The 20624-nt window shown below is 47.1% G+C and overlaps 1 protein-coding gene across 1 annotated transcript in view; it reads right to left on the bottom strand.

Annotated features, from left to right (window-relative positions):
- The window catches only part of ATG14 (autophagy related 14), a 29845-nt gene extending 15529 nt beyond the window's left edge, over positions 1-14316 (bottom strand). The window contains exon 1 of the mRNA XM_090034247.1: positions 14093-14316. Coding sequence (XP_089890373.1) covers positions 14093-14310 — 218 coding nt within the window. The 5' untranslated portion in view covers positions 14311-14316. The remainder of the gene's footprint in view (positions 1-14092) is intronic.
- Positions 14317-20624: the final 6308 nt, after the last annotated feature.

Below are 20624 nucleotides of genomic sequence, written 5' to 3' on the forward strand. Positions count from 1 at the left end.
TTACAGGATTCAAAAGATATCTTTTCCACTACAATATCAAGTGTGGACCCCTTTGTTGCAGAAACATCTGCTAGTTTTAACATCAAAAGGTGTCTCTGTTATCCTTAAAAAGTTTGTAGCTGAGCAGTAATAATTATGTTACAGATTTAAAGGAAAACTCATACATTTCAAAATTATTGGCCATTTAAGATATAAAGAAAACCCCAAAAGTATATTTTAAATTCAAAACATTGAAAATCATGCATGTTTTCACAAGTCTTCAGTTTATTAAAGGAATCCATCCTGATATTAAAAAGGCTCTACATTAAATGCAGATTCACACGTTACACCTTACAGAAGTTAGAAGGGGGAAAATGTATCACAGACAGTACTAATATTTTAATGGGTATCTAACACTGTTTGACATACCATCGAGTAGTAATTCCAAGGACAGCAGCACCATGTCAAGGAGTTTATCATAACTATATTTTACTTCTGAAGCCCTTGATCCAACTCTTATTTTAGAACAATGTTTTTCTGTCCACTCCTCAGACCTAGCAGACATTTGCATCCATCACAAAGCCGCCATACCCCTGTCAACCCAAGTTCCTCCAAAGCCTAAGGTTTGAAGTTTGTGAACCTCTGAGAATTACTCGGAAGACAGTCATCGTATGATTTCAGCCCTTAAGCACATGACTGTCTCTATTCAGCTTCACCTGTCAGGTGTAGAAAAAACACACTCAGAGTCTATGAACAACCTAGGTAGGCAAACAATAGTTTCATAGTTGGTAGGGTTGGAAGGGACCTGAGCAGATCATCAAGTCCAACTCCCTGCCACGAGCAGGAAAGAATGCTGGGGTCAAACGACCCTGGCTAGGTGTCTATCTAGCCTCCTTTTGAAGACCCCCAGAGTAGGAGCAAGCTCCACTTCCTTTGGAAGTTGGTTCCAGATCCTAGCCACCCTGACTGTGAAGCAGCGCCTCCTGATATCTAGCCAGAATCTACTCTGTCAGCTTATGGTCATTATTCCTTATTACTCCCAGTAGTGCTCAGGAGAACAGACTCTCTCATTGCCTGCTGGTTTCCCTTGGTCAGTTTATAGACGGCCACCAGATCCCCCCCCCTCAGCCTTCTCTCGTGGAGGCTGAACAGGTTCAGGTCCCGTAGCCTCTCTTCGTAGGGCCTGCCCTGCTGCCCCCTGATCATACGAGTGGCCTCCTCTGGACCCTCTCCATGCTGTCCACACCCCTCCTGAAGTGCGGCGCCCAGAACTGGACACAGTACTCCAACTGCGGCCTGACCAGTGTCACCGAGGGGGAGGATCACCTCCTTGGACCTGCTCATGATGCATCTGTGGATGCATGACAAGGTGCAATTAGCCTTCCTGACCGCGTCCCCACACTGGCAGCCCATGTTCATCTTGGAGTCTATGACTCCAAGATCCTTTTCTGCCTCTGTGCTGATGAGAAGGGAGTTCCCCAGCCTGTAGGTATGGTGCTGGTTCTTCCTTCCCAGGTGCAGCACCTTGCACTTGTCAGTGTTGAATCCCATCTTATTCTCATCCGTCCACCCCTGCAACCTGTCCAGATCCAATTGCAGCCTGTCCCTCCCTTCTAGGATGCCCACTTCTCCTTACATCTTAGTGTCATCCACAAATGTGAACAAGGTGCTTTTCACCCCCTCATCCAAGTCACTGATGAAGATGTTGAACAGTGCAGGCCCGAGGATCAAGCCCTGGAGGAGCCACGGAGCGCATCCCTTCAGGTCGAAAATGACCCGTTCACCACCACTCTCTGGGGGTAGCCCTCCACCCAATTTGCGACCCATGTGTAATAGTGCCAACAACTGTCAGGAGAACACAGAGACAACTAAAGGTAGTGAGTTAGTTAACAAAGAAAAAAGGTTAATCTTTCCAGTGTTCTGGCAAACTATGGATACTGCACCTTTTCCCTGATGTCTGCTGGGCCCTCATCTCTCTCCTACCCCAAACCTCAGCTAGACACTGTGTTCTGCCACTCGAAGAGCTCAACTGAGGGCAAGATCAACAGATCACTGAATTTTTTAGCTGGAAAATGTAAGAGGTCAGTTCTTCATCCTAAGAGACACCCTGCATTTTCCATGCCATACTCCATGTCATTTAATTCAGGAAATGGTTTGAAAATCCCCATCTTAAGAATCGTATTTATAGACATCTTCCCTTCCATGCATTCATCCCAGTAGCAACTTTGGCAACCCATACATGGGAAACTGGTGTTCATAAAGTCCTGAGGGAGTTCAGCTGCCTCTAAAGCATGTTTCTCACCTGTCTGAGTCTCTTTTCTACCTCGTCCTCTCCTGGACACATGCTTCTCCGTCATTTGGTTGCTTTCTGTTGTGGACAGGATGCCTGCCTCATCTTCCTCTCCTAGCACACTACCTGGGTGCCTCATTCTCTTCTTCCTTTGACAGCCCTCTCCTGCTGGTGGCCGACACATTCATCTTACTCATAAGTCCAGGCCAGAGGGTACTTCTATTTTCTTCTGCTCCCCCTCCTTACACAGCACTGCTTCCAACAAGCAGCAACTAAGATACCACCTGCCAACATCCAGATGTCTTGAGAGAACTTCTTGCTTTCTTTAAAGGGGAGAACCTGAACACCAGCATCTGGAATCAGAGAGGAAGCCCAGATCACACGTTCAACCTGACTTTCTGTGGCTAATGATGGTCACAACATTAAAAGCTCTGATTTCCTTAGTAACTTTTTAGTAATGCAAGAAAAGTTACTAAATTACTCTGTTCTTTCCGGTATCACAGCTAGACTGAGTGGGAAACTCCATCTAAAATTCACGGTGCTGTCCCACCACAGCTTGCTATTGCTTTAGTGGCCTTTTATTGTAAGCTGCCTAAGACTTTTGGAGGAGGGCAGCAAAGACATCAGATCCAATTAATAAATCAACATAGGCCAGGCATTACAAGAAGCAAAAATCATTGACAAGTCTACTCTTGACAAGTAGCCACAGGAGGAGGTTGAGAGGTGATCTACTGGCTGCTTACAAACTCACTGGAGGGAGGGTCAGCAAGAAACAGGAGATACAATGTTTACCAGGCTGCCCATAGCAGTAACTAGAAATAATGGCCACAAACTGAAAGAGCAAATTCAGACTGGGCATCAAGAAAAAATTCTTTACAGAGAGGGTTGCCAAAATATGGAATATGCTTCCAAGGGAGGTGGTGCTGTCCCCTTCCTTGGAGGTATTTAAGAGGAGACTGGACAGACACCTGGCTGGGATCATCTGACCCCAGCACACTTTCCTGCCTGGGGCAGGGGGTCGGACTCAATGATCTAATAGGTCCCTTCCAACCCTAACGTCTACGAAACTCTGAAGTCTGAATGCTTATTTACTCAATTGTGGGAAGCTGATCTGACAGAATGGAACAGGGGAGGGATTTATCTGAAATCCTGAGCTTTGAGGGTTCACAGAATACAGTGTCACTAGGACTAGCTTTGGGTGTGGTTCATTCAGTTTTGGATGCCTAAGTATTTAACCTTATAAAGGCAGATCTCTCTTTTGGCTGCTGACTATTTAGTCAAACATCAATATTTGTTATTTTTCAAGGAAGCCAACAGAGGTGACACTTCAAGAGCTAGAGGAGATTCCCAAGCCCGAGAAATGCAGTGCAACTGGCATTCCAGCTGTTCACGGAAGCACATCTTTCTTTTCTGAATGCTCCCACTTTACCAATCTTCATGGAAAATAACATCAAATACACTGCATGGAACTGCTGCTGATCCCAGAGAATTATACACACCTACTGTCTCTCTAGCCTTTGGTTAAAACTAAATACAGCTTTGCCCAGGAACATACTACTCAAGACCCTTGTATGGAGGAATCATGACAACTCTTTTCATTTTTAAAAAAGCTAGATTAAAAGTGACATGGAAAAACAGAAGACAAAAATCAGTTGCTTTACTCATGGGCACAACTTCAGGGAGAACTGGTATGTAAGTCTGCAAAAAAACTGCAGACCCCAACCCCACACACAGTCCCCTCCATGGTATTAAACAGCTCCTTTAAACTTAACCATAGAAGGTTTCTCCAAAACAAACTCGCTAGCCAGCGTAGCACTGCCGAGCCTATAAGGATGCTGCAGGTTTTTCCTCCCAAGGTGGAGAACCTTGCATTTTTCAGTGTTAAACACCATCAGGTCCTCATCCGCCCATTTGCTGAGCCTGTCCAGGTCAGCCTGGATTGCCCTCCTGTCCTCAGGTGTGGATGCTTTGCCCCAAAGTTTGGTGTCATCGGTGAACTTGGCCAGTCCGCTTCCGACTCCAATGTCCACATCATTAATGAAGATGTTGAACAATATGGGTCCAAGGATAGAGCCTTGGGGGACCCCACTGGTCACAGGGCAGCATGACGATTGACTTCCGTCAACCACAACCCTCTGGGTCCGACCATGGAGCCAATTTCCCAGCCAGTGGATCGTGGTGGACCCAAGGCCACAATTGGCCAGTTTTGCCAAGAGGAAGAAAGAGACTTGGGGGTCATCACTGACCACAAGATGAACATGAGCCTTCAATGCGATGCTGCAGCTAGTAAAGCGAGCAAACCACTGGCTTGCATCCATAGATGCTTCTCAAGCAAATCCCGGTACGTCATTCTCCCGTTGTACTTGGCTTTGGTGAGGCCGCAGCTGGAGTACTGCGTCCAGTTTTGGGCTCCACAATTCAAAAAGGATGTGGAGAAGCTTGAGAGAGTCCAGAGGAGAGCCACGCGCATGATCAGAGGGCAGGAAAACAGACCTTACGATGACAGGCTGAGAGCTATGGGGCTCTTTAGCCTGGAAAAGCGCAGGCTCAGGGGTGATCTGATGGCCACCTATAAGTTTATCAGGGGTGACCGCCAGGATCTGGGGGAACGTTTGTTCACCAGAGCGCCCCAAGGGATGACGAGGTCGAATGGTCACAAACTCCTTCATGACCGTTTCAGGCTGGACATAAGGAAGAACTTCTCTACTGTCCGAGCCCCCAAGGTCTGGAATAGACTGCCACCAGAGGTGGTGCAAGCACCCACTTTGAACACTTTCAAGAGACATTTGGATGTTTATCTTGCTGGGATCCTATGACCCCAGCTGACTTCCTGCCCCTGGGGCAGGGGGCTGGACTCAATGATCTTCCGAGGTCCCTTCCAGCCCCGATGTCTATGAAATCTATGAAACTCAACTCTTGGTAAGTTACTACATTTAGACATGATGTATACAGGGAAATTGGTTACATATATCCAGGGCCTTTTAGTTAAGGGAAGAAAGAAACCAAACAAAAATAGCACCCTGAATCAATAGCTAGGCATTCCCACTACGTGGAAGTGAGAAGATATAGAATTCAATGTCCAAAATTATATATTCAACACGTATGCAAGGAAATCTTTCATTAACATCAAATACTATTAAGTCAATATGGCTAACCATATGTTTATCAATTATTTCACCAGCTTCACTACTAGAAAGCAACAAAGCCCCACTTTTTTTCTTTTTTGCAGGCACTGATGGCGATGGCAATACATGAGTACATTTTACATATTGCTGATCTTCAGGATTGTATGCGTTTGTACAGAGCCTACCACATGGAGCACAAATCCTCTTTGGCACTCACAGACATGTTAAGCTAATTCTGCCAAAAGATCCATGATGTATGCTCTTAATTTCTTTTTAATATTTTGTAAATAGTCTCACTAAAATTGGTAGGACTATCCACATGAATAAACCAAAGCAATTGCAGGTTTATATCACTTAAGACAGTATTTTTAGTTTATTATTATTCAATTATTTTAGCTTATTATTAGCTAACTTAATAATCATTTATGAGTTCCCTAATTGCACACCTAACTTGTGTGCAACACTTCTGTATCTCTACCCTAGCTATTCTTGTTACAAAGAAATCAGAAGGAAAAGTACATGTAATAGTACATGCTTAACATGAGAAAAGGAAAAATCCTGTTCGTCCCAGACAAAAAAGTCGCACATTAGAAACCTGTACCATACAGAAATGGAAACTAGCAAATATTAAGTGAATATGTTCATAATTTGTGTCACCGGAGAATTTACACACACATACAAACTGGCACCTTATCCTCAGAGACTCCAGGGGAGATAATGATATGTTTTTCTGATAAGTTGGCAAGTGGTTTAGGATGTCAAATTGATGATTCTGCATGCTAGAAATCAATTATTATTTTAGTTTCCAAAGCAACAGTAAGTTGGCTGCACTGACAAACAATTAACAGAACTGTATTCTGAACACAGGAACAGTATTAAGAATATTGACAGCAAGATAAGAATGGAAAAATAGGGCTTGTGCTTTATTCTTTCTAATAGCAAAACGCTCACTGCTTGACTAGGCATGTATTCCTGGTATAAGTTCCAGTTTATAGATAGCAGGGTCATTGTGCAAACACAGCCATTCAAACATTGGATGCAAGGCAAAGAAACCCAGCATGCTTTTATAAAATGCACACTGCAAAGTTACATGATTGGTGGACTAAATCTCCATACTCAAATGCCAGAAGGATGTTGGCATGGACTGTAAACATGCCAGAACATAATATGTGAAGAATGGAAAAAAGAATGTCAGTGTTCATATTACTGGAGGACTTCCGGACACATCATACATAATTATAATTGTACGTCAACAGTTAGATCTTCGGTATCTCTCTTTCACACAAACACACTAATTGCTAAAAATACACATTTTCTTTCATTGCAAGTTATCATTACATGCAGTTTTTGTTAGAAATATGAGCAATTTCAATGCTACTATAGCTTAACATTACTTAGTATGTGAACATGGGAATGGGAGGGGCCTTCTGGGCCACCAATCCCAGCTCTTGGCATCTGCATCCATTTACCCAAGGAATCCACCCACTCCCCCCCCCCCACTCGGCACTTTAAAACTTCTCACACATTAACTACAAGGCACAGTACCCAAAACACCAAGAAAACCCACAGATAAAAGCACAGGAAACATGGGCACTGCCAGTACCCTGGTGATGCAGTAACAGGAACCATTTGATTAATATATGTTCAGAAGATCCTAGGGGGAAGGACCATGCCCCAAACTCCAGGGAAAGGCAAAAATCTCACAGCTCTTGCCAATCTGACCAAAGGGAAAGTTCCTTTCTGAGTCTAAATTTTGTGATCAATATGACCCGGAGCAGAAGAGCCAAACTCTCTAGCCAAGAACCTCTGAGTTTTTTTATAGGCATCAGGAAGGAGAATCACTGTATCCCAGTTAAAGCCTCCTGGTCTTAGCTGTGGTCAATGCCCCAGTGCTTCAGAGAAGGTGAAAAACCAGGAGCCAGTCACATTCACGAAGGGCAAATAATTTCTTTCTGGCTTGTACTAGCAACCAGCAAAAGCCATGAAAAGAATGGGATTCCCTTTCCCACAGTACAAGATACTTACCTTGTAACCCAACCTGGAGACTGCAATTATCTGGACAAACATTAAGCATATGTGATACATGAAGTCTTAACTCTCTGTGTCTTATCTTACTAGCCTTCCATAAACTCATTCAATTCAGTCTTAAAGTCATTCAGGTTCTTTGCCCTACCACTTTGCTTGTGAGAACACATAAAATGCTCTGGCACAAAGCAGTGTAAAAGTGATATGAAGCTCAGTGCTGGAACATGAAAATGATTAATCACTTATTAATGTAATTCTTTTGCACTTAAGGTATTGATGGGAACTCCACTGCCTGGAAAGAGTGATAATTTATTGCATCTTCTCTCAACAATAGCAAAACAAAAGTGACCAATGTGTTTAATAAACAGCGAGCTCAGACCTATTCCAGTTCACAAGAATAAGCAAAAATGTCAAACTATGTTAAATGCAAGACTGGGAATGTCTCTCCTCTCTCACTGCACGATTCTACATATCATGAATGTCCATGTCACACACGAGTGATGGGATCATGGCTAGGGCTGTTTTTATCTGCACCTTTTCATCACTGATCAGACCACTCAAGCAACTCTAATCCAGACACTACCCCAACACAAATGAGAAAGAGAATTAACAAATGTAATGATGATTGGAAACGGGTAGATTTCAAAGTGCAAACTCAAATACAAATTACATGCGTCATCACTGACTGCAGTTGCTCCTAAACCTGCCAATTTGCATGATCACATTTTATGGAATGTTTCTCTCCTCACTATTTCTGTGTAACCCTCAAATGTTCTCAAAGACATGAGCCAATAAAGAATAATGCTTTCCCACCTTGCAATTACTCACTGAAGGTACTACTTTTAACAACAGCAGATACACTTTTCAGGTTAGAAAAGGTGATTTTGACATGGGGGGGGTGTTCCATTAATCCAAAAATAAGGGTCAGTTACAGGAAGCCCACAAATTACAAGGTTTTGCTCCTACCATTCAGTCTCCTGTTGCAGAGAAATTGAACTCCATCAATGCGATTTACCTTATGAATCTGAGGATGCTGTGGAGTTGCTCTGTTGCTGCACAAGAACTGTACTCTGAGTTCAGAAGACTTCTCTGAAAGACCTGGTGCTATTCAGAACCCTACAGAGGCAGCAGTGGTGACACTCAAGTTGAGCTGCTATTTAGGAAAAGTAGGAGCATCTGGAGAAACAAGAACTGAGGGTGCTCAGAAAGTAGCAAGATCCCCCGTAATGGAGGAAGGGCAGCCTTCTCCTCCGACAGCGACTAGAAGGATCCCAGAGAAGGAATAAAACCACCAGGTAGAGGGATGCAGCTCAAAACATAAAAGGAATTTTCTAGCTAAATGTGGATGGACCCCCCAAATACCACACAGTAAATCAAGACAGAAATCTGAGTAGCCATCACATCAGGGGCAGAAAGGGCTTTTCAGAATAAGGTTGCCATCTTAGCACCTCTGCTAGGGCTCTCACTCCCAATGACGCCTAAACAACAAGGTGTCAGACAAGTGTCTTGAGCCCTGGTTATGAACACAGCACTACACAAGATGTCCTGAGTCACTGAGTTCAGTCCCCTACATCTGCAAGGAACTATTTGTTTGACAAGGTCCATAACAATGTCTACTCCAGTCCCTATCTTCAGTCCACAGCTACACAGCATTTTAGGAAAAACTATGCTGCAGATAAGGGTATTGCTAATGCTTCACCACTGCAGGGCCAGGGGACTTGTTAGTTGAAAATATGCTCAAATACTCATAGGAAGAAGAACACATCCCGTACTACAGAGGAAGGCAAGCAAACAAATGGTTCACTCCCAACTCCAAATCTGCCACATGGTCCAATCCTGAATGTACGAGCTCAAGATCTACTATTCAGGTTCCAGAGAGAGGCTACTAAGTTTTATTAGGAATACCAGCATGTTCCAGGCAAACTCATATCTCTAGTTGTGCCCAATGTCCAATGCCTCAGAAGCAGGTAGAAACCCCTTAAAATCAAAATAACACATTCATGGGGGAGTGTGGAGAGAGGGAAAAAAAACGTCTTATTTTCCTTAGAGGTACTCAGCAGAAGCCATGAAGCATGCAACTGCCAGATACATCCTGCATAGAGATATAATTTCCTTTCACAGTCATCATAAATACTGAATGCTCAAATCCATATCACATGCTTCAATCAGTATTTCAGAAACACTGTATTCTTCCATAAATTTGTCCAGTTCTTTATGACAGCAATTTAGATACCTTGTCCCACTGCTTTTTCCAAAGAATATTGCAAAAGTCCACTTGTCTAATAGTTGGAAACCTTCTAACTTCTAATCTTAATTTGTTTTTATTGGTCTGTATCCATTCAATGTAGCTTACATCGTTCTCCTCTCCCTAATATTCACCGTGTGAAAATATTTATAAAAAAATAATATCCTCTTTCAGCCTTTGTTTTGCCAAGCTAAAACCATGCTCATTTAATCTCCTCTCATGAGATGGGTTATCCTTTCCCGTAACCACCCAAAGTAGTCCTTCTCTGTTCTTGTTCCAATTTAATTTAATTTTGTGTACAAGTGTACAACATTCAAAACAGGCCTTACTAATGCTTTTTACAATGGTAATAACACTTCCCTGTCTCTTTAAAAAATACCCTAATACAATCTAGAACTGCATTAGCCTTCATCACTGCCATATCACACTGACAGCTCAAAATCATCCTACAATCAGCCTATATTATCCAGATCCTTTTCCACACCCTCCAGTCTCCACTTATATCAGATGTTCTTAGTGATCACATATGACTTCATACAATTTAAAATCATTCCATTTCCATTGCTCCATTCCACATAGTTTTCTAATTCTTCCTGTACAAGAAACCAAACAACCTCTCTACTGGCAGTTACTCCCAACTTTGTGTCACTGGTTATTATGGAGTGAGAGCAGTCACTCCACAGTAAAGACCACAACTGAGTTTCTATTATAAGCTTTTATTTATTTGGCCAAACTCTTAAAGCTATGGGAAGAGTAAAGGCAAAAAACAAACAAACAAGCAAAAGAACAAACCCCAAGCAGCTAATTTACAGAAGCACTGGGTAACTTCAAACAGCCTTAAACAAATGGGTTTCTGATCCATTTTAGGAAGACTAATACATAGCTTTGTGGGTCTGTGACAGACAAGGCCAAGTTGCAGAGTAAGGCCCCAATTCTATGAGCCTACTGGCTGACCTTTTTTGGCCATAGCAAAGCCCAGTGACTTCACTGGAACTCCACTGAGTCCCATTTAGTGGAATATATGCTTCAGGCTGCATATGTGCAGACCAGTTTGCAGATCACTGCATGAGTGGACTTTCTGAACCTGAATATTATTGAAGATAAGGTCAATTTAGCTCCAGAAAAGGTCCAGCATACAGCATGCAAAGCATACAGTTTACTGAGTAGATATCTACAGAAAGTTTCCTGTAATAAAGTCAGAAAAATATTTTCAGGAAGCTGGCTAGTAGCTGTATGCATCTGTTCTTAAGACTCAGCTGACTGGGAAAGAGATGGTCACTTCTTTGTCTATTCTTACAGCTAAAGGTACATGATATTCTCCACCCAAATGCAATCACCCACATAAGCAAACACTGTTTCCCACCTTTCCAAAATAGTTAAAAAAGGCAGTCAACAGCTGTTAATGAAGAACCATATGTATGGTAGGGACATAAGCCAAAAATTGTGAGTATTTGAGACAAAGTGCTGTGCTAACTGCTTTTAAGGAACCACAGCAAGTCACCTTTATTTGAGACACCAGCTTAGTGGTTGAAAACAGCCTATGAAGTTAATTGACCTGCACCTCCATTATGTAACCAGAATACTGTTTGAAGTCTTAATATTTATGTAACAACCTTCTAGACACTCAGTAACTAAGAAATACTTAGGTCTGGATGCATGCAATTAACTGAAACAATTAACTGAAACAGGGCAAAGACTTTAACAATTCTAAAAAGTGCAAAAAATGCATGTGGATGGAAGTAAAACCTATGGTTTTCCCACAAAAGTGAGAGGTTTTTGACACTTTTAGAAAACACTGGTTTAATGCAAAATATACTTATGTATATTTTAAAACACACTATTGTATTTCCCTCTCATGTTGCCTGGAGTTTTCTTAAATGCCACACTCTGAGTTATGGAGCCTTATGTTACAACATGCAATATTGGATGCCCTTGCACACCGTTATCACTCGCAGTGATACACAGTCACAATGCAGAGGACTGCAGAGGGCATTCTGGTCCAGCCCTTGCAAAACCATTCAGAGCTCTGTGAGCTCCCTACCCTGGCTCAGCCACCTTACACCACACTGGGGTACATCAAGCAGGGGGAAGATTCTCTTGGTGCACAAACAGAACAACTCCCAATGACCCCTCCTAACACTGACTGCAAACTGGACTGTGTTAAGTGTGGTTTAAACAGGGATGACAGATTCTTATCCCATGATCTGGGAAAAGCTTTGGTGACCCATTTTGTCCCTAGGGGTTCTCTGCTTGTTCCCCCTCTCCCACCTTGCCTCACCTGTTGTATTGTAATGGCTCACTCCATTTTACTCTCTGCTCTACCCTGTCCTTTTGCAGCAGCTGATGAAGTGAGCTTGGGTCCACTCAAACTGAATCTGAAAAGCTTCAAAAATGGATTGGACCCATTCTTGGAAGAAAGGGGCATCCAATCCTACAGAGCCTGGGAATGAGGGGCACGGCCTAAATCAGAGCTTCCTACACCTGAAATGCTAGAAGCTGCCAGTGACAGAGTAAGGGGGGGTGGGGATGGGAGACTCTGTTCAGAGCCAGGTCACTCCCTCTCTCAGCTTCCACTTGCTCATTATCTTGTCACACGGGGCAAGATGGACCTCCGGCCTGACCCCATCAGTGACAGTTCTTATGTTCTCACAACACTGTGGAAGCCGGATTCCAAAATGGACTGGGCCATTCCTGGGGGAAAGGGGCATCTGTCCCTATGAAGCCTGACAGTGAAGGGCATCAGTTCTGAGCCAGAGCTTCCTAGACCCGAAATGCTGGGGAGAGAGTGACAAGGGAAAAAAACAAACCCTGGCCAGACCCAGTTCACCCTTCCTTTCAGCCTCCACTCACTGCCGCTGTGAGACCTGGGAGACAAGGCAAGACAGACCTAAAGTCTGAGCCAGTTCTTAGGTTCCCTCTCAATAAAAACCTTATGTAGTGATCTTCTCTTTCACTTTATATGTGTGTTTTTAAGCCTCCCTAGAAGCACTGGATATTGGCTACAGCTAAGACTGGAGTATGCCAATCCTCCTACTAGGAGCACAACCAGAGGCTCCTGTCTACAGCATCTTCACTCAGTGTCAGGCTGACTGCCATATTTGGGCTTGGGGATGAACTTTACCCTGAGGTCAAACAGGGATGAACTCTGGGGGGCTTTCCCTTCCTCTATAGCAGGGGCTGTGGTCCTCTACCCACATCTCTTGACCGCATGACAACAATCTCATAAGGTCCCTTCCAGCCCTGATGTTGATGAAATCTATGAACGTTTTATAAAAGCACCCTGTCCAAGAAGCACCCTGTGTGGAGAGCACCTTGTTCGCGGATGACACCAAATTATGGGGCAAAGTTAACACACCAGAGAGTAGGGAATGGATCCAGGTGGATCTGGACAGGTTGGAAAAACAGGTAGAATGAAACAGGAGGCAGTTCAACAAAGACAACTGCAAAGTGCTGCACCTGGGCAAAAAGAACACCCACACACTTCCAGGCTTGGGGATGACCTTCTCAGCAGCACAGCAGCAGAAAGGGATCTTGGAGTCACAGCTGACTCCAAGATGAATGTGAGTCATCAATGTGACAAAGTGATCAACAAGGCTAACTGCATTTTATCATGCATTAGCAGATGCATGATGAACAGGTTCAGGGAGGTGATGCTTCCCCTCTATGTGGCACTGGTCAGGCCACAGTTGGAGTACTGCGTCCAGTTTTGGGTGCCACACTTCAGGAGGGATACAGAGAATCAGGAGGGGGTTCAGCAGAGGCCACTTGTATGGTTAATGGCCTGCAGGCAAGGCCCTATGAGAGACCGAAGGACCCGGATCTTCAGCCTGCGCAAGAGAAGGCTGAGAGGTGATCTCGTGCCTGCCTACACATTCATCAGGGGAGGGCTGAAGGGAACAGGAGAAGCTCCGTTTACCAAGGACCCCTTGGAGTAACTAGAAACAATGGCCACAAATTGATGGACAGCAGATTTAGGTTGGACAGTATTACAGTATGGGTTGCCACAATCTGAAACAGGCTTCCAAGGGAGATGGTGCTCCCCCCTACCTTGGGGGTTTTCAGGAGACTGGACAAGCACCTAGCTGGGGGTGTCCGACCCCCGTGTTCTTTCCTGCCCAGGGCAGGGGGTTGGACTCAATAGCCTACTGAGCTCCCTTCAGACCCTAACATCTATGAATCTATCAGCAGGGCATAGGCTCTTGCGGTTCCCCTACCGTGTCAGGGCAGAGCGCCATACACGAGAGGTCATAGAGGCTGCTCGGGATGGGGCAGACCCTGCCTCCAGGGGTCAATCTGCTCCAGCCCCGCTTCTCGACGACCCCCGATACAGGTCTCACCATCAGGGTAGGAAGGTGGCACCCCAAGGCCCGCGCCAGGCCTCCCCGCCCCACCCCCCTTGCGCGGGAGGAGGGGAGCCTCCCCCGGTACCTCTCGGAGTCGCGGCCGTCGAAGAAAACGAAGTCTCCACCCTGCACGCACTTAGCGCAGGTGAGGCGGCGGCGCGTCGTGTTGCAGAGCGGACACCGCTCCACCGCCACGTACAGCCCCTCCGCGTCCTCCTCCGCGCCCAACGCCGCCGCCGCCGCCAGCCCGCCCGTCGCCCCCTGCCCGCCCGCGGGCGGCCGCCGGGCCCTGGGAGACGCCATGTTGGTTTCACGGCGCCGCTGGTCACGTGGGACTTTGTTTTCAACCCGGGGCATGCCGGGGAAAGGGGGCGGGGCCAACCCGGCGGCCGGCAGGACGAGGGCGGGGCCTGATAGTTAACAGTCGCCTGAGGGGGCGAGGCGGAGGCTGAGACGAGGGGCGGGGTCTGTCGGCTGGCCTTGCCTGAGGGGACGGGGGCGGGCGGGGCCTGTGGGCTGGCCGTTGCTTGGCGGTGGGGGGGCGCGAGGGAGCCTGCTGAGGGGAACTGCCTCCCCTGAGAGCGCGCTGGAGCCCACAGTTCAACACTCCCCCTCCGCAAAGATCGACGCTCAACCCCTGAAATAGAGAAGTCTGTCCGACAGTGCCTGAGCCCGATAACGAACCCCTCAGGAACCCATAGGCCCAAAGCCCCCACTCGCCATTGGTTCTCCCCCTCCTACTTAGCACCAGCCCCTCTTGCGCGAACCACCACATAATATGGTCACCCCCGGCACCCTGGGGTGCCTTCAGCTCCTTTCAAGGGAGGCTGTGAGGAGCCATGGCCTGCTTGCATAGATAGCAATTGCAACATTTTTGGGCAGAGTGCCAAAAACACCTGTAACTTGAGATGCTGGGAGCCAGGAGAGGCCCAAATCTTGCTGCTGCCTTGTAGTCCCAGCCCTTTCCCCGCTGTCTACCCAGAGGCACGTGTGCCAAGCAAAATGCCGTCGTGTGCCACGGTCGGGCACCCCTGGTGAAGGTTATAGACAGCAAGGGGCTGGAAGGGTCATCGGGTCCAGCCCCTTGTTAGAAATGCACAGCTTGCATCTTGCACCCGATAAGAAAGAAACACTGCCAAGGACTTTGTTCCTTTCCTAGCCTTGCCACAGCTTTTCTTATACTAAATCGCAGACTCTCCCCCAGCTTCTCCCTAGCCTTTCTCATACAGATTACAGAAGCTGGAATTCAACTGACTGTGTCCTTGAAAGGGGGGGGGGGTTTGAACTCTTGGTGACTTATAGTAGTCTCTGAGCATGCTTAATTAGCTGATGCATATTTACCTCTCTGCCCTGCATACTTAAGTAGTTAATTATACTATACATGTGATGCATGTAGTGATGTAACCACATGTATGCTTGTATGAAATGGAAGTGAGCTGTAAGAGTTCCTGTTTCTGCACATGTGCCCAGGAGGAAAAAGATAAATACAGCCTGCAAAATTCCTTGGTGGGTTCAGAGTAATCTGAGTTTTTGACTCTGCTCTGACCCTATTTGCAAATACACCTTTTGTGCCATCTAATGAGTGTGTGTCTGTGATTTTGGTGGCCTCCAGAGAAACGAACCGCTTTAAGCATCACCCTAAAGACAACCGGGGTCGAGCGACCCTGGTGCAGCAGAGCAGACAACCGCAGACCAGATAACGCCACGGACTCCTCTGGAAACCACCGGGTTTAAACCCTGCGCTGGCCTTGCCGACTCCCTTAGGACTGAAGAATTGCTCTAGCGTTTTTCCGTAGTAAATGGTCGGTTTCTGAGGGAGGCCTTGAGGCAAAAGAGGCTGGGAACCGCTGCCGTAAAGGGAGGCAGCTTTTCTTCTTCCATTTTCGGAGTACTGCAGCCCTGTGGAAGCAGTGGATAGGCAACGCACATTTCGAAATAAGTCTGCTATATGCTATGACAAGAGGTTTCTTCCTCGGCGAGACTTGAGCAGGAGAGCGAATGACTGCTGTTATGGGAGCGAAAGGAGAAGAGCTGGTCTTTTTTAGGCTTCACTGCATGACATAGCTGATGCCTAGCAAAAAGGTTTATACCCCAGCTCCAGAAAGGTCAGCATCACCACCTGGTGCTGTTACCCTAGGCTGTTCACATAAAAAAAAGGAAGCTGGAAAACAAAGCAAGGAGAAAGCCGCCCAACTGTTGCAGACTTGGAAGAGGAGGATAGCGTAAATAACCGCTATGGACATGGTGAGGTTTAATGGCCTATTTTGCCTCCGCCAGGGCAGTGGCCAGCAATCACTCTGAAGCAGTCGTCTCAAGGGCCGGGTTTTCAAGAGTTTGTTCTGCAACAGCTTTATATCCACTCGGATCCACCAGCTAAGGCCTGCATTTGGGACTCTACCTTTCAAGGTGTCAGTGAGAGAGCAGGTCTGCACCACCACGAGCTGCAGCAGCCACCTTTTAAATAGCCTCAAGGCGGAGGGCCGGAGTCTTTGTTAGTGTTGTTGGAGGCCTTTTGCCTCTGCCAAATGTACTGACACAGATAGCATTTCATCAAGGTTGTGAGCCAGAAGAGATCTATTTTCAGAACCACAGAAAGAAGTGATCTACCCGCTCTTTAAGAGTCTTTGCAGTCACTATTTATTGACATGGTTTGAAGACTATCTAAGTCCGTATATTTATCACTAGCAGAGGATATAGGTCAGGGTTACCCTTGTTTCACATTATGTCATGAATCATAGAATCAATGAGTGGGAGGGGACCTACACAGATCAGAGTCCAACCCCCTGCCATGGGCAGGAAGGAGCACTGGGGGTGGCAGGGGTCATAAGACCCCAGCCAGGTGCCTATCCAGTCTCCTCTTGAAGATCTCCAGGGAAGGTGAGAGCACCACCTCTCTGGGAAGCCTATTCCAGGCTCTGGCCACCCTTACTGTGAAGTCGTTCTTCCTAATATCTAACCTAAACCTATCCTCCCTCAGCTTGTGGCCATTGTTCCTGGTGACTCCAAGGGGGGCCCTCGTGAACAGACTTTCCCCGAGTCCCTGCTGCTGGCCCCTGATAAGGTTGTCGGCAGCCACAAGATCCCCCCTCAGTCTCCTCTTGCGGAGACTGAAGAGATTCAGGTCCCTCAGCCTCTCCTCATAGGGCTGGCCGCGGAGGCCCTCAACAAATACGAGTGGCCTCCTCTGGACCCTCCCCAGGTTCTCCATGTCCTTCTTGAAGTGTGGCGCCCAGAACTGGACACAGGACTCCAGCTGTGGCCTGACCAGCGCCACATAGAGGGGGAGCAAGACCTCTCTGGACCTGTTAGTGATGCCCCTGTTGATGCATGACAGGGTCTGGTTGGCTCTGCCTATTGCTTCGTCACATTGGTGACTCATATTCATCCTGGAGTCAATCCTGACTCCAAGATCCCTCTCTGCCTCTGTGCTGCTGAGAGTGTCAGCCCCTAACTATAACCATAATGGTGGTTCCCTCTCCCCAGGTGCAGCACCCTGCACTTGTCCTTGTTGAACCGCATCCTGTTCAGATCCGCTCACTTCTCTAACCTCTCCAGCTCTGCCTGGACGCGGTCCCTGCCTGCCAGTGTGTTCACTTCACCCCACAGCTTGATGTCATCAGCGAACTTGAACAGGGTGCTCTCCACATCCTTGTCCAGGTTGCTAATGAAGATGTTGAACAGCACTGGGCCAAGGACCAAGCCCTGGGGGACTCTGCTGACTGCACCCTCCCAGGTCAACATCGACCTGTCCACCACCACCCTCTGGGTGCGCCCCTGGAGCCAGTTTGCCACCCATGTGACCGTGCATTCATCAATACCGCAGTCCCTCAGCTTGCCCACCAGAACTGGGGGGGACACTGTGTCGAAGGCCTTCTGGAAGTCCAAGAAGATGACATCGACTTCCTCCTTCCCATCTAAGCTTTTTGTTACCTAGTCATAGAAAGAGACCAGGTTAGTCGGGCAGGATTGGTCTGGCACAAACCCGCGTTGGTTACCCCTCAACCTCACTTTCCCTGCAGGGCTCTCACAAATGCGGCCCTTGATAATTTTTTCAAAGACCTTTCCCAGGATAGAAGTGAGGCTAACTGGCCTGTAGTTGCCAGGCTTTTCCTTCCTCCCCTTCTTGAAAATAGGGACCACATTGGCCCTTTTCCAGTCCTCAGGGACTTGGCCCAAGCACCAGGAGTCCTCGAACAGCCATGCCAATGGCTCCACAATGACACCAGCCAGTTCCCTCAGCGCCCGCAGATGAAGGTCATCCAGGCCTGCCAACTTGGTTACATCTAAGCCTCCAGGTAATCCTTAACTAGGTCTGAACTAACAGTCGGGGGACTTGCATCCTTCCTGGGCCTCTCTACGCTATCACCCGAGAGCACCCCATTGTCAGCAAACAGGAACACGGAGGCAAAGAGCTTGTTAAAGAGTTCTGCCTTCTCTCACGCGTCCATCACCAACTGCCCTGCCCTGCCCCGTAGAGGTCCAATGTTACCCCAAGACTTCCTCTTGCTACCTATATACTTGAAGAAGGACTTCTTGTTATCCCTAATCCCAGAAGCTAATCTAAGCTCCAGTGCTGCTTTAGCCTCCCTTACCAAATCCCTACAAGCTTGGGTCAGGGAGGTGTACTCCTCTTTTGTCCCTGCCCCCTGCTTCCACTGTCAGTACGCTTTTTTCTTTGCCCTCACACCAGCCTGGATATCCACGCTCAGCCATGAAGGTTTCTTGGACCCTTTTCCTGCCTTCCTGCGTAGTGGAATTGCATCCTGCTGCGCCCCAAGGATCGCCTCCCTGAGGAAGGACCACCTTTCCTGGACACCCTGGGCTCCGAGTGGCTCCCTGACTACTGCCCTGAGCATATCAGAGTTGGCTTTCCTAAAGTCAAGCATTCGCACTGTGCTAGTTACCCTCTCCACCTTTCTCTGAAGAGCAAACTAGATCATTTCATGATCACTGTCCCCTAGCCTCCCTTGTACTAGCACATCCCCCACCAGGTCGTCCCCAGAGGCTAACACCAGATCCAGTATGGCGTTTTCCATAGTGGGGATGAGTACTTCCTACATGAGGTGTAGGTCCTGTACGCACATCAGGAACCTTTGTGAGTGGCTAGACCTGGCCAACTGCTCCTCCCAGTTGAGGTCAGGGTAATTCATATCCCCTATGACCACAACATCCTTTGCATGCACGGCCTCCCCAAGCTGCCTGGAAAATTCCAGATCCCACTCTTCTTCCTGATATGGTGGCCTGTAGTAAACCCCTACCACCAGATCTCCCCCCGCCCTCCTTGAAGTTTGACCCACAAGGTCTCAGTTAAGCCTTCCTCTGGTCCCATTTGGAAGGCAAAACTGGCATGCTGTTCCCTAACATAGAGCGCAACCCCCCACCTTTTTTCCTCCCTTCCTATCTCTTCTAAACAGCCTATAGCCCTCCCTCTATGTCTACTGCCCAGTCAAAAGTTTCATCCCACCATTCTCCACTAGGCCAACCAGGTCGATTTTACTACTTGCAAGCAGGAGAGCAAGCTCCTCCTGCTTGTTCCCCATGCTTCTTGCATTAGTGAAGAGACACCTTAATGCCCCGCCCCCCAAGGGAGCCCTGGGCACCCCCCGTACCTGAGAGACAACTGGTCCCTTGGTACATACCTGAGCTCTTACCTGGGCAGGTCCTACACCTGATTGAGTTTTTTCTTGCTCCTGTGGATCCCCATCCCCCAATGAACTTAGTTTAAAGCCCACCAGAGGGGGGCTTTAAACTCATGAAATCATGAGTTTTATGATTAAGGTTTCAGCCTGCATACAGCAAGAAAAATGGCTGGATAACTTTTCCACTACAAGATGCTGGAAAAACTAGTAAGGAAACAAGGAGAGAGAAAAAAAAAATCTACTCTTAGTTCACAGCCAGTGCAGTGCAAATTCCCAAAGAGTCCCAGGGTAGAAACAGATGTTGCCTGATGTCTCAGTTGTGCAGCCATAAAAGATGGGTTTTTTTACATTTTTTTCCCCCCCAACATGAAAGGAAAAAAAAATCCATGGCATAACAAGAGACGGTAATAGACTGCAACTTTATTGCAGTTTATATCTATTACCCCTTTGGCAGAAGAGTGCAAGCAACCTTCAAGCCTAGGAGCACCTGCCTGCTTTCCCCACCTGGAGTGGCACCCAGGGAATCTCACAGTTCCCCTCTATAAGCAGGGAAATCAAGTTTCCCTACTCAGCCAGATACATTTTTCCCCTCTTTCCCCCATCACAGAGGAGCAGGTCTGGTAGGGTGGGGAAAAGCCTCCACTTTCCCTGCTCAGTCGGCCGCAAAGATTATGGAGTATGGATCTGAGTAGGGGGGAAAAAAAACCCACTTTCCCCACTCAGTCAGACTTGTCCCCAGTGATGGCAGCAGATGGTTCTGGCTGCCCAGGGAAAGTGCAGAGATCATATCACCCTGTGTCCCACAAAGGTGACATGAGGGGCGATGTGTTTCACCCAATGAAGTGGAAAAGCTGTGGCCACAACATACCATGGCACAGCTGATCCACCTAATTCAGAGACATCTATTTCTGGCCCCAGTGTCAAAAGGTGGAGAGAAGGGTATGGAGTAGTTTAGCAATATCTTGATGCTAGTAGACT

Source organism: Crocodylus siamensis, chromosome 2 (assembly GCF_052110815.1).
Source record: "Crocodylus siamensis isolate JL-2025a chromosome 2, ASM5211081v1, whole genome shotgun sequence".
NCBI lineage: Eukaryota > Metazoa > Chordata > Crocodylia > Crocodylidae > Crocodylus > Crocodylus siamensis.